Source organism: Hypanus sabinus, chromosome 1 (genome assembly GCF_030144855.1).
Source record: "Hypanus sabinus isolate sHypSab1 chromosome 1, sHypSab1.hap1, whole genome shotgun sequence".
Lineage (NCBI taxonomy): Eukaryota > Metazoa > Chordata > Chondrichthyes > Myliobatiformes > Dasyatidae > Hypanus > Hypanus sabinus.
In genome coordinates this window covers 160,651,251-160,664,910 of record NC_082706.1, presented here as the reverse complement: position 1 = coordinate 160,664,910, position 13,660 = coordinate 160,651,251, and the positions used below count along the sequence as shown (strand labels likewise).

The window sequence follows — 13,660 nt, the reverse complement described above, 5'->3', positions numbered from 1 at the left end:
CTGTTTTATCCATGCTAGAATCTTCCCTGTAATACCACAAGCTTGTAGCTTGTTAAAGCAGCCTCAGGTGTGGCACCTTGTCATAGGCCTTCTGAAAACCCAAGTACACAACATCAACAATTCTCCTTTGTCTATCCTGCTTGTTACTTCTTCAAAAAATTCCAACAGATCTGTCAGGCAAGATTTTCCCTTGGCGAAACTATGCTGACCACGACCTATTTTATCATGTGTCTCCAAGTACCCTGAGACATCATCCTTAATAATTGACTCCAACATTTTCCCAGCCACTGAAGTCAGACTAACTGGCCAAGAGTTTCTTCTGCCTCTTTCCCTTCTTGAAGAGTGGAGTGACACTTCAGTTTTCCAGTCTTCTGGAATTTCTGCAGAATCTTGAATAATTTCTAATGTCTCCACAATCTCTTCAGCCACCCCTTTCAGAACTCTGGGGTGTACACCATCTGGTCCAGGTAACTTATCTACTTTCAGACTTTTCAGTTCCCCAAGAAATTTCACCTTAGTTATGGTAACTTCACACCTTTCATGCCTTATGATACCTGGAGCTTCCACCATGCTGCTAGTGTCTTCCATAGTGAAGACACTAGCACTCAACAGTTAAAATGTGTATTGAATGTATTAGCTGAACTGGAAGGGATGAGCTGTTGTTGCTGATACTACTTGAATTCATCTTGTAGCTGCTATAGTTTGCAAGGGCTGCCACAACTGACTGATAATTTTACAGAGGTCACATCTCAATTTCAGTTATGGATCAGTGACACTTGATTTGAAAGCTGCAGTCCCGGTCTTCAGAAGGGCCTGGATCTCCCGATTCATCGATGGTTTCTGGTCTGGGAACACCTGGACTGTTCTCCTTGGTACACAGTTCTCAAAACACTTGCTGATAAATTTTTTGAAGGTGGTGACCTGCTGACTTCTTCAAAATGGACCAGGCTACAAAGCAGTCATGCACAAACTTCAGACCAGCACTACACGGCTTTCTGTACTCAATCTCATGTTTCAGCTTCCATTTGCATTTAGGGAGAAGAAGCACACTCTGGCACTCTGACTTACTACAGTGTGGGCAGGGGTTGGCTCAGTAGCATCTTTGAGGGCTGTTTAGCATGGTCAAGGAGGTTTGGACCACTGGTGGGACAGTAGACATGCTAGCAGTATTTTAGTAGTACACTTTTGAAGTTGGCATGATTGAAGTCACCAGCAATGGAGAAGGCTCCAGTATATCCCATTTCAAAGCTGTTGACTTTGAAGTGGGATACTCAAATAATTATACTTTGTCAACACGAGTGAATCTGCAGATGCTGGAAATAAATAAAAAACACAAAATGCTGGCAGAACTCAGCAGGCCAGACAGCATCTTTGGAAGGAAGTAGCGACGACGTTTCGGGCCAAAACCCTTCATCAGGAGTATCGGCCTGAAATGTCGTCACTACCTCCTCCCATAGATGCTGTCTGGCCTGCTGAGTTCTGCCAGCATTTTGTGTTTTTTAATTATACTTTGTGCTCAGTGTATCATTCTTTGAATGCAGGCTTCACGGCCACCTGTAGACTACCTTCAGGACACCTGAAGTGAACTCCCCTGGCAGGTAGTAATGGGCAATATTTCACCGTTAGTTCTTTCAAGCTGGGTGTGCCTTTTTAAAGGGGAAGTGAGGAAGTGACTGAGGGGAGGTGAGAGTAACTGGGGAATGATAATGGCAGTGAATCAAAAGGCAGATGAGATGGCTATGGATTATGGAGAACATAAATATTGAGTGTTTGAGGAGTATTCCGGGTTGGATAATCCCAGGAGAGACGACCAAGTCTTCCAGAAGGCCTGAGCTCAGCCCACTAGGAAGTTTTTGATTTAGGCATAACAGTGGGGTTGACCTGTGGGTCAGTGAGATAGACTGAGAAAGTGCAAGACAGATCCTAAGGTGGCTACAGTAGATGCAGCTGCTGTGATGTCCCAGAGTGTTTTGTTTGTCAGCAACCAGGGCATGAAGCAAGGAACTGCTGGAATAGATATGGGAGGGTAAAGGAGTTGATATGCTACAAGTGTGGCCTGTTGGGACATGGTTGGAGGCAGTGTCCAAAAAAAAGGAAAGAAAATCAGGTGAATGTCACAGCAGACATGCAATCTCTCAGCCCACCGGAGCCCAGTCTGACCAATCTGATCAGATCATAGAGCTAGTAAAAACAGCTCAAAAAAGCTGGATGAACTCAGCAGGTCGGGCAGCATCCATTGAAAGAAGCTTTCCGCGGATGCTGCCCTACCTGCTGAGTTCATCTAGCTTTTTTGTACGTCTTGATTTGACCACAGTATCTGCAGTGTACTTTGTGTTTAGTAAAGACGGCTCCTAGGTCAGAAAAAGATATGGCGTCGGGCCCCACTGCCAGTGCTAGTGACCCATGGATGTACACAACAGCACTGCTAGGGGGCCGGCAATGCAAAATGTTAGTGGACACAGGGGCATCAGTATCGATAACTGACCTACCCTTGTCAACAACCAAAGAGGCTATTTATATTAGGGGCATAGGAGGGAAAACAATGAAAGTAAACAGAAGCAAGTTGCAAATACTCAAAATCGGGAGAGTGCAGCTTCCAGTGTACTTTTGAGTATACCAAACACAAACGGGATTCTGAATGAAAAAACTGTTACTGATTCCATATAATTGAAAAATCAAAAATGTCATGCAAATTCTGTTTTTTCTTCACAACAAAAATCTGCTGGAGGAACTCAGCAGGTTGAGCAACACTTGGAGAAGAAAAGGAATAGTCAATGCTTTGGGTCAAAACCCTGTATTAGGGCTGCCATCCAGGAATCAGAATATTGTCATTATGAAGTAAACCAAAAATAATGGTGCGATGCAATTTAATTTCTAGGCACATCAGCTTACAATGTTAACTGCCAACCATGCCCCAAGGGAAAAAAGCAAGAAGTCAGCTAAATAGTTGAAAATGTTCTTCACTGACTACTTGATAATGTAGTAATGCTAATAGTATTAAAGACATGTAATCCATCTTATCTGACCTTACTCATTTCTCCAGAACAAAATGCTAATTCAAGTTTGTAATTGCTTATCCAACCTTCTATTAATGACCATTAAAAGGAAACTGAAAGTTATCTCACATTTAAGTACAAAATTTAAACATCAAGTACAAGACAGTAATTTAAAAATACTAAGTTCCTATGCTCAAGCACAAGTAGCATTTCATAAAATATTTAGATAATTATCTTCTTTGAATACAAAAACGATGTATATTTTATTATAACACTTACCTTGATGCTTCTGAGTACCACGATAAATCCCATGAAACATAGGATCTGTCAGATTTATACCAATATCTGTTAAAGGAGTAAAACAGATGACATAAATTAAAGAGATCAATGGTATTAAATGGTAAAAAGGGCAACGTAAAGAGAACATGAGAGAATCAACAAATTATTTTAGATTGTTATTAGCTTCATTAATATTTATATTGCATATACATCTGTGTATTTCCCTCTCATATTTTAGAATGAAAGCAATTCCCAACCAAAGATAAAAACAAAATGTTGTCATTAACTTTTCATGAATTGGCCCACGCAAGCACCACTTCAGGAAGCAAACCAATTGAAAATTTGTTGCATGGAAGAATAAAAACTGCAATGAATGTTGTTCATTTATTAAAAGCAGCATTGTAATTTATTAACTCTTTGTTTTTTCCCTACTCTCTCTCTCTCTCTAAATATTTTTCCTTCAGATGTCTTGGCACATAGTCCATACAGTGGATTCCGATTAAATGGGCCATCTGTTAATTGGTGAAGCTGGTTATTTGGTACAACTTCTAAAAGAGCAAAAACTAGTCAAGAAAATAGACAGGATTCCCTTCATTTATTTGGGACACTATCCCACTTAATTGGGACAGGTGACTGTTTCTACCTAGTATCAGTTGTGTGCATTTATGTGGCAATTAGACACTATCTACAGCTCTAGTGCTTAGAGCGAATAATTTTTAAATAGCATCGGTTGTGTGTGTTTGTGTTCAAAAATCAGTGATTTTTGTCACTGATAGTTGGTAAGAAGTAAGTAATAACACGGTAATTCCGAACTGTTTTGCTAATTGCAGTTTTAAGCACTCAGGCTTGGAGATGTCAGAGGTAGGTGGGTCTGAAAATGGAACCTACTTCAATACTTCAGCAAGTTAGGAACTATGTAGAATTTGAAGGTATCGACAGCTCAGGACCCTCCGAGTGGTCAACCAAGCACATCTAGCTTCATCTCCTCTCCTCAGAGAACCTCCCGGCCTCGGACCCCGATCCTCGCCCCACTTACAGCATTGCGTCCTCTCTCTCGACCACCTCGCGCCGATCTGCCCAAAAGCCCGTCAACAAAAGCTTACAGACTCAGAAGAAAGAACATTAATCCCCATTTGGTTTACAAAGGAATACCATTCTCGTTATCAGTAAATTAGCATTCCTGCTAGTTAACAAAATGAAGAAACCCTTTCCCAACAGTAACAAAGAAAAAAAGACAAGAACAAGGATGTGATGCTGAGGTTTTATCAGGCACTGGTAAGGCCTCGCCTTGAGTATTGTGAACAGTTTTGGGCTCCTCATCTTAGAAAAAATGTGCTGGAAATGGAGAGGGTCCAGAGGAGGTTCACAAGGATGATTCCAGGAATTAAAGGTTTATCATACGAGGAACATTTGATGGTTCTGGGACCATACTCGCTGGAATTCAGAAAGAAGAAGGGAGGATCTCATTGAAACCCTTTGAATGTTGAAAGGCCTAGACCAGGGGTGGGCAAACTTTTTGACTTGAGGGCCACAAAGGGTTCTTAGATTTGAAAGGGGGGCCGGACGAGGAGCAGATGGACGGAGTGTTTTGGTAATACACCTCATAAGAGAAAATAAAATATCATGGGATATGTAGAAAACATGTGCTTTAAATTCAATTGAAAATGAACACATGCATTACAACAAAATATCTGTCTTTGAAGTCCCATGGTATTTAGCTATTTATTGAAATGACTTTTAAAACACTGAAAATTAAATGAATAAAATACAGCTTTTTTTAATAGTAACAGTTATTATTTTAAAGCACTGAAAATTCTGTTATCCTTCAAGATATTATCATCATCCCTCTCCTCCTGACTGTCTTTATTTCAAAAACGGTAGGAGATGCAGGTCTACTTGTCCTGCTCCTTCTTATTCAATTGTCCCCGTGCCAAAACTCAACAACGACCCGTACAATGACAGAACAGTATGCAGAGCGCATTATTTGATCTGGAGCGCATTTTTTATTTTGAGAACGTACGTGCACCTGCGCACTACTCATGTCCATCACTTAACAGAAATGACATGTAACATGTAAGGCTTATTGAAAAAAATATTTTCAAATGCATTTTTTACATAACACAATGAAGAAACTTATTTTTAATTTCAGTGGGAACAGTGTTGTTGGTCTCCCTTTTTAGCCAGCACATCAAAGTCTGGATTTAGTTTTGTTGTGGCGATTCTCAGGATGGATCTGAGGTGTTGGTCAGTTAACTTGGATCTGTGGCTGGCTTTGTTGATGTTCATGACGCTGAACGCCTGTTCACACAAGTAGGTCGAGCCGAACAAAGAGTAAAGCGCAAATGTGGAGTAATACGCTGCACCTCAACAAAGGTCAATGTGTAGCGGTGTGCTACATGCAGCGCTAAAATTATGACACGGAGTCGGTAACTGCAGTCGAAGAAAAAAAATTTTATTCGAAATCCCCAGCCTCACTTTAAGCCTCCCTCAACCTGCCCCCCTGCGCAGAGGCTCCAAAGCTCTGTGCTCGCAAACCCCCGTAGGCTACCTCCCTTAGCCGGAACGCTGGCTAATTGTGAGCCAGTTCGGATGTGCCAGGAAATGGGTCGCCACAAATGTATATAGAGTGCGTCATCTGTTGGGAAAACGCCAGAATTGCGGGGAAAAAACGTTAACAAGGTTTATTAATATAATTTCATCAAGTTCTGCAGGCCGGATTAAAAAGCTTTACGGGCCGCATATGGCCCGCGGGCCGTAGTTTGCACATGCCTGGCCTAGACAGAGTAGGTGTGGAAAGTTTGTTTCCCATGGTGGGAGAGTCTAGGACAAGAGGGCACAGCCTCAGGGTAGAGGGGTGCCCTTTCAAAACAAAGATGTGGAGAAATTTCTTTAGCCAAAGGGTGGTGAATTTGTGGAATTTGTTGCCACATGCAGCTGTGGAGGTCAGGCCATTGAGTGTATTTAAGGCAGAGATTTACAGGTTCTTGACTGGACATGACATCAAAGGTTACAGGGAGAAGGCGAGGAACTAGGATTGAGGAGATAAAAAAAAGGATCAATCATAATTGAATGGCAGAGCAGACTCGATGGGCCGGATGGCCTAATCCTGCTCCTGTGTCGTATGGTCTAAAAGCAAAAAATCAAATTTGTACAAGTTGATGACATGTAGCTACATCAGAACATAAGAAATAGGAGCAGGAGTAGGGGAATCTAGCCTGTCAAGTGTGTTCCACCCTTCAATAAGATCGCGGCTGATCTGGCCATGGACTCATCTACCTGCCTTTTCCCCATAACCCTTAATTCTTCTTCTATGCAAAACTCTATCCAACCTTGTCTTAAATATAAATATACACCTACCATAACCTCCCTGCTGCATCTAAAATGTGAGATCACTTATGCAGCAACCATTTAAATTCTACTTCCATATATCAGTCCATGCCTCTTCCACTACCACGAAGGGGCCACCCTGAGGTTGGAAGAGCAACACCTCATATTCGGTCTGGGTAGTCACTGACTTGATGGAATGAATATCGATTTCACTAACTTCTGGTAATTTCTCCCTCTAACCTTACTCTATTTTTCCATTCTCCATTTTGGCTCACTTTTTACCTCCTCTTTTTTCCTCCTTCTTCAGCCATTCACCTTTCCACCTCTAACCTCTGAGCTTCTTACTTCACTTCCCCTCCCTCACCTGGTTTCACCAGTTTGCTTGTACTCATTCCCCACCCTCCCCATCTTTTAATTCTGGCTTCCTTTCTTTCCAGTCTCAGCCAAAAAAATTGGCTGTTTGTTCCCCTAGTTCCTCCAGCATTACAGTAGCATACAAAAGTTTGGGCACCGCTGGCCAAAATTTCTGTTACTATGAATAGCTAAGAGAATAAAAGATGACCTGATTTCCAAAAGGCATAAAGTTAAAGATGACACATTTCTTTAATATTTTAAGCAAGATTACCTATTTATTTCCATCTTTTACAGTTTCAAAATAACAAAAAAGGAAAAGGGCCCGAAGCAAAAGTTTGGGCACCCTGCATGGTCAGTACTTAGCAACACCCCCTTTGGAAAGTGTCACAGCTTGTAAATACTTTTTGTCGCCAGCTGAGTCTTTCAATTCTTGTTTGGGGGATTTTTGCCCATTCTTCCTTGCAAAAGGCTTCTAGTTCTGTGAGATTCTTGGGCCGTCTTGCATGCACTGCTCTTTTGAGGTCTATCCACAGATTTTCGATGATGTTTAGGTCGGGGCACTGTAAGGGCCATGGCAAAACCTTCAGCTTGCGCCTCTTGAAGTAGTCCATTGTGGATTTTCAGGCGTGTTTAGGATTATTACCCTGTTGTAGAAGCCATTCTCCTTTCATCTTCAGCTTCCCCCCCCCCCCCAACAGACAGTGTGATGTTTTGCTTCCAGAATTTGCTGCTATTTAATTGAATTTCATTCTTCCCTCTACCAGTGAAATGTTCCCCTGCCACTGGCTGCAACTCAAGCGCAAAGCATGATCGATCCACCCCCGTGCTTAACAGTTGGAGAAAGATGTTCTTTTCATGAAATTCTGCAGCCTTTTTTCTCCAAACATACCTTTTTGCTCATTGCGGCCAAAAAGTTCTATTTTAACTTCATCAGTCCACAGGACTTTTTTCCAAAATGCATCAGACTTGTTTAGATGTTCCTTTGCAAACTTCTGAAGCTGAATTTTGTGGTGAGGGTGCAGGAAAGGTTTTCTTCTGATGACTCTTCCATAAAGGTCAAATTCATGCAGGTGTCATTACACAATAGAATAGTGCACCACCACTCCAGAGTCTGCTAAATCTTCCTGTAGGTCTTTTGCACTCAAACGGGGGTTTGATATGCCTTTCTAGCAATCCTATGAACAGTTCTCGCAGAAAGTTTTCTTGGTCTTCCAGACCTCAACTTGACCTCCACCATTTCTGTTAACTGCCATTTCTTAATTACATTATGAACTGAGAAACGGCTACCTGAAAATGCTTTGCTATCTTCTTATAGCCTTCTCCTGCTTTGTGGGCATAATTTATTTTAATTTTCAGAGTGCTAGGCAGCTGCTTAGCGGAGCTCATGGCTACTGATTGTTGGGACAAGGTTTGAGGAGTCAGGGTATTTATAAAGCTTTGAAATTTGCATTACCTGGCCTTTCCTAATGATGACTGTGAACAAGCCATAGTCCTAACAAGCTAATTAAGGTCTGAGACCTTGGTAAAAGTTATCTGAGAGCTCAAATCTCTTGGGGTGCCCAAACTTTTGCATGGCGCTCCTTTCCTTTATTCACTCTAAAATTGTACAAAACAAAAATAATAAACTAATCTTGCATAAAATGATGAAAAGAATGTTTCCTCTTTAACTTTGAGACTTTTGGAGATCAGTTCATTTTCTACTCACTTAACTATTAACAGTAAGAGAAATTTTGCATGCCACTGTATGTATGTGTTGCTCTGGATTCTCAGCATCTGCAGAACCCCATGTTATAAACTGGGAGAGCTGCCATACAGACTACAAAAGCACCAGTTATGCTTGCAGATTAATACCTGTGAGTATAACAATCGTGGGAATTCAGTTGAAAAAAAAATCAGAATACCTCATTCATCTTAGCACTAACATGCTGTTTCTAAAAATCAACTGATGGAAAGTCTTGTCTGTTTCCTACTCCTTTTACCAGGAAGTTCAATGACCAGAGGGCAGAGATTCAAGGCAATACATATGGAATCCGCCAGCTGGTGGCGTAGTGGCATCAGCGCTGGACTTCGGAGCGAAGGCTCCCAATTCTGAATCCAGCCAGCTCCCTTGCACGCTTTCCATCCGTGCTGGGTTGAGCGTCAAGATAGCAACTCGGCCTCATTCAAACAAGACAGCCTGCTAAAAAAAACGTCATCACAACAGCGTCCCAATGACTCCACTCGGAGTTAAGGGCTTTCTGTTCATGGAATCCAGTGAGAAGCAGAGAAAAAAATAACACAATAAGTTCTCTCCTTGCCTCCTTCTGGTGCTTCTTCTGCCTTTTCTTTCCTCCATGGCCTTCTGTCTCTTTCACCAATTTACTTCCCAGCTCGTTACTTCATCTCCTCCCCCTTCAGGATACACCTATCACCTTGTGTTTCTCCCCCTTCCCCCCCCCCCCGTCCCGCCCCAACTTTTTAAATATACTCCTCAGATTTCTTCTCCAGTCCTGCCAAAGGGTTTCAGCCCAAAAATGTTAACTGTACTCTTTTCCTAGATGCAGCCTGGCCTGCTGAGTTCCTCCAGCATTTTGTGTGTGTTGTCTTGAAACATCATAGGATGGTACAAGTTCAGTATGGATTCATAAAACAGAAACCATGCTTGATTAATCTATCAGAATTCTCTGAGAATGTATCTAATAGCATAGGTAAGGATGTGCTACACTTAGATGTTTAGAAATCTTTCACTAGGATCCCATACAGGTCAGTCAACAAGTTTAAAATCACATGGAAGTGGAGAGGAAATATTACAACACGCATCCAAAGGTAGAAAACTAGGAGTGGTAATACACAGGTCTTTTGTTGGTTAACAGACTGTGACTTGTCAGGAGGCAGAGAATCAATATCCACAATATGTCTTGGAGTCAAATGTGAATTCTAGGTTTAATAACAATAGATGGAATTGTGATCGAATGGAGTATATAAAGAGAACAAGGGAGTGGGTGAGAACATAGCAGATGGAGTATAATATGGAAACATACAAGAACATTTTGTGCACAAAACAGAAAAGCAGACCATTTTTAACTGACAAAACTACGGTGTTCAAAGGAATCAAAGTGTTCTTCAACACAAGTTATTGAAAGCTGACATGTAGGTATAACAGATTTTTTTTTGCAATTATACAAGCCTTTTGTGAAACTGCATTTGAGTATTAAGTTCAAGTATAACTGTACATGAATATAGCCAAACGAAACAGCACTCTTCCGGGGTCAGGGTGCAAAACGCATTACCAACAGCACATAACACATTGCACATAGCACAAAAAACATACATGGTTACAATTTAAGAAAAAGCCCAAGTCCCTGAGTGGTATGACTGTAGAATTGATGGCAAGTTGTCCTGGTCCAGCTTGTTCTTCCATCCAGCGAACACTGAAGAGCAGCACAGAGTGGGGAGCACTGATGGCAGTGGCCAGCCCCCAACCCAAGTACGGATTAACGAGTGCCCTATAGAGATTGGCTTGCATCACCTTGGTGTCCCCTCTCCTGGCCGGTTTCCACAGATAAGCCCACGGATTGGGCCTAGTCCTAGTCCTTGCCACAGCCAAGGCAATGCAGCTCCTCCATCATCAGTGTCACCAATGAACCAGTAAATTGGATTTGCAGTATACTGTGTTACAAATGTCCAAACAGGCTCTTGCAATCACAAATTGTCCAAGACCATTACCTGCATAATTTTTTTGGACCGTACACCGTCTCAGCACAACAGCTCCAGGGCACAACACAACAACAGTATACTGCAAGTCTGAGCAACTTGCTGATGGCGTAGTCCTGCAGTACTTGATGTTCTTACTATCCAACAGTGATTTGCAATCGTAAAAAGGACATGAGAGGTGAACAAATACACCTTCGATTGGACGCAGAGTGGCTGCTGCCTCCGAGCGTGCCGCCATTTTACCAGAACTCCATCCACAGTTATACACACAAAATGCTGGAGGAACTCAGCAGGTCAGGCAACATCTATGACTGTACTCTTTTCCTTAGATGCTGCCTGGCCTGCAGAGTTCTTCCAGCCTATTTTGTGTGTTGCTCAGATTTCCAGCATCTGCAGATTTTCTCTTTATACCATCTACAGTTATGACTGGTCTATTTTAAAAAATGCCATTGTGGAAGTGTAATGTATATTTAACAGATTGGTTCCAAAAATGGCCAATATACCATGAGAACAGATTGAATAAACTAATATGTATTAGACCAAAAGATATAGGAGCAGATTTAGATCATTTGGCCCATCACGTCTGCTCCACCATTTCATCATGGCTGATTCAACTTTCCTCTCAGCCCCAATCTCCTGCATTCTCCCCATACCTCTTCATGCCCTGGCCAATCCAGAATCTATCAACCTCTCTCTTAAATATACATAAAGACTTGGCCTCCACAGTTGCTTGTGGCAAAGAATTCCACAGATTCACCACCCTCCGGCTAAAGAATTACCTCCTCATCTCCATTGTCACGCCTTCTATGCCTGCCTTGAAAGGGAGAAAGTAACTACAGCTGTGAAGATCCCTGCTGCACCTGATGACCCTGTGATCTCTGTCTCAGAGGCCGATGTTAGGCTGTCTTTAAAGAGAGTGAACCCTCGCAAGGTGGAAGGTCCTGATGGAGCCTGGTAAGGCTCTGAAAACCTGTGCCAACCAATGAGCTGGAGTATTCAAGGACATTTTCAGCCTCTCACTGCTATGGGCAGAAGTTTCCACTTGCTTCAAAAAGGCAACAATTATACCAGTGCCTAAGAAGAATAATGTTGGCTACCTTAATGACTATTGCCCAGTAACACTCACATCAACAGAGACAAAATGCTTTGAGGTTGGTCGTGACTAGATTGAACTCCTGCCTCTGCAGGACCTGGACCCATTGCAATTTGCCATTCGCCACAATTGGTCAACGGCAGACACAATCTCAATGACTTTCCACACAGCTTTAGACTGCCTGGACAACACAAACACCTACGTCAAGATGCTGTTCATCGACTATAGCTCAGCATTCAATACCATCATTCCCACAATCCTGATTGAGAAGTTACAGAACCTGGGCCTCTGTACCTCCCTCTGCAATTGGCTCCTTGACTTCCTAACCGGAAGACAACAGTCTGTGCGGATTGGTGATAACATATCCTCCTCGCTGACGATCAACATTGGCATACCTCAGGGATGTGTGCTTAGCCCACTGCTCTACTCTCTGTATACACATGACTGTGTGGCTAGGCATAGCTCAAATACCATCTGCAAATTTGCTGATGATACAACCATTGTTGGTAGAATCTCAGGTGGTGACGAGAGGGCACACAGGAGTGAAATTTGCCAACTAGTGGAGTGGTGCCGCAGCAACAACCTGGCACTCAACTTTAGTAAGATGAAAGAGCTGATTGTGGACTTCAGGAAGAGTAAGATGAATGAATATATACCAATCCTCATAGAGGGATCAGAAGTGAAGAGAGTGAGCAGCTTCAAGTTCCTGGATGTCAGGATCTAACCTGGTCTCAACATATCGATACAGTTATAAAGAAGGCAAGTCAGGGGCTATACTTTATTAGGAGTTTGAAGAGATTTGGCATGTCAACAAATACACTCAAAAACTTCTATAGTTGTACCGTGAAGAGTATTCTGACAGGCTGCATCACTGTCTTCTTATGGCTACTTCACTGGCCATACTTCACTGCACAGGACTGAAAGAAGCTGCAGAAGGTTGTAAATCTAGTCAGCTTTATCTTGGGCAGTAGTCTACAAAGTACCCAGGACATCTTCAGGGAGCAGTGTCTCAGAAAGACAGCATCCATTATTAAGGACCTTCAGCATCCAGGGCATGCCCTTTTATCACTGTTACCATCAGGTAGGAGGTACAGAAGCCTGAAGGCACACACTCAGTGATTCAGGAACAGCTTCTTTCCCTCTGCCATCCAATTCCTAAATGGACATTGAATCTTTGGACACTACAGTACATCACTTTTTAAAAAAATAAACAGCATTTCTGTTTTTGCACTTTTTAAAATCTATTCAATATACGTAATTGATTTACTTGTTTATTTATTATTATTTTTTTCTCTGCTAGATTATGTATTACATTGAATTGCTGCTGCTAAGTTAACAAATTACACGTCACATGCCAGTGATAAGAAACCTGATTCTGATTCTAAAAGGATGCCCCTCTATTCTGAGGCTGTGTTCTCTTTTCTATTCATGCATTTTCCTATAAATATCTTTTAAACATTGTAATTGTATTCATTTTACTCAAAAGGTGGCGAAACTTTTTAATTCAGAATTATCCTAGAAGGCTGTGGAAGCTCAGCCATTGGGTTTATTCTAAAACAGAAATTAATTGATTTCTGTTATTTTAAATTATATTTCATTTTACAAACCTTTCTTTTCAATATGTTTGAAGATACATTACCTTCAGCAATGTTTTCAATAAAAACACTTAAGGGATGACAATAACAAAATTAAAAATAAACACTTTATTTTAGCTGGAAACACAATGCTGCAGCCTGGAGGATTAAACAAAGATAAGCACTGAGGAAAAGTTCTGATACAGTTTCAATTCAAATATCAATGATCCCTTTGCCTCTACTGATACTGCTCGGCATGCTGTAGTCTTCAACAGTTTGTTTCTTGCTAGATTTAGCTTACAATTCAAAGTGAGTAAATATTCTTTCAAACTTATTTGGCAAAC

General features: G+C 41.7%; 1 protein-coding gene across 2 annotated transcripts in view; it reads right to left on the bottom strand.

The window, feature by feature from the left end:
- Positions 1–13,660, bottom strand: part of tatdn1 (TatD DNase domain containing 1) — a 76,714-nt gene that overhangs the window by 59,651 nt on the left and 3,403 nt on the right. For both annotated transcript variants that reach the window (XM_059979968.1, XM_059979977.1), the window contains exon 2: positions 3,276–3,341. In XM_059979968.1, the coding sequence (XP_059835951.1) occupies positions 3,276–3,341 (66 nt within the window). The remainder of the gene's footprint in view (positions 1–3,275; positions 3,342–13,660) is intronic.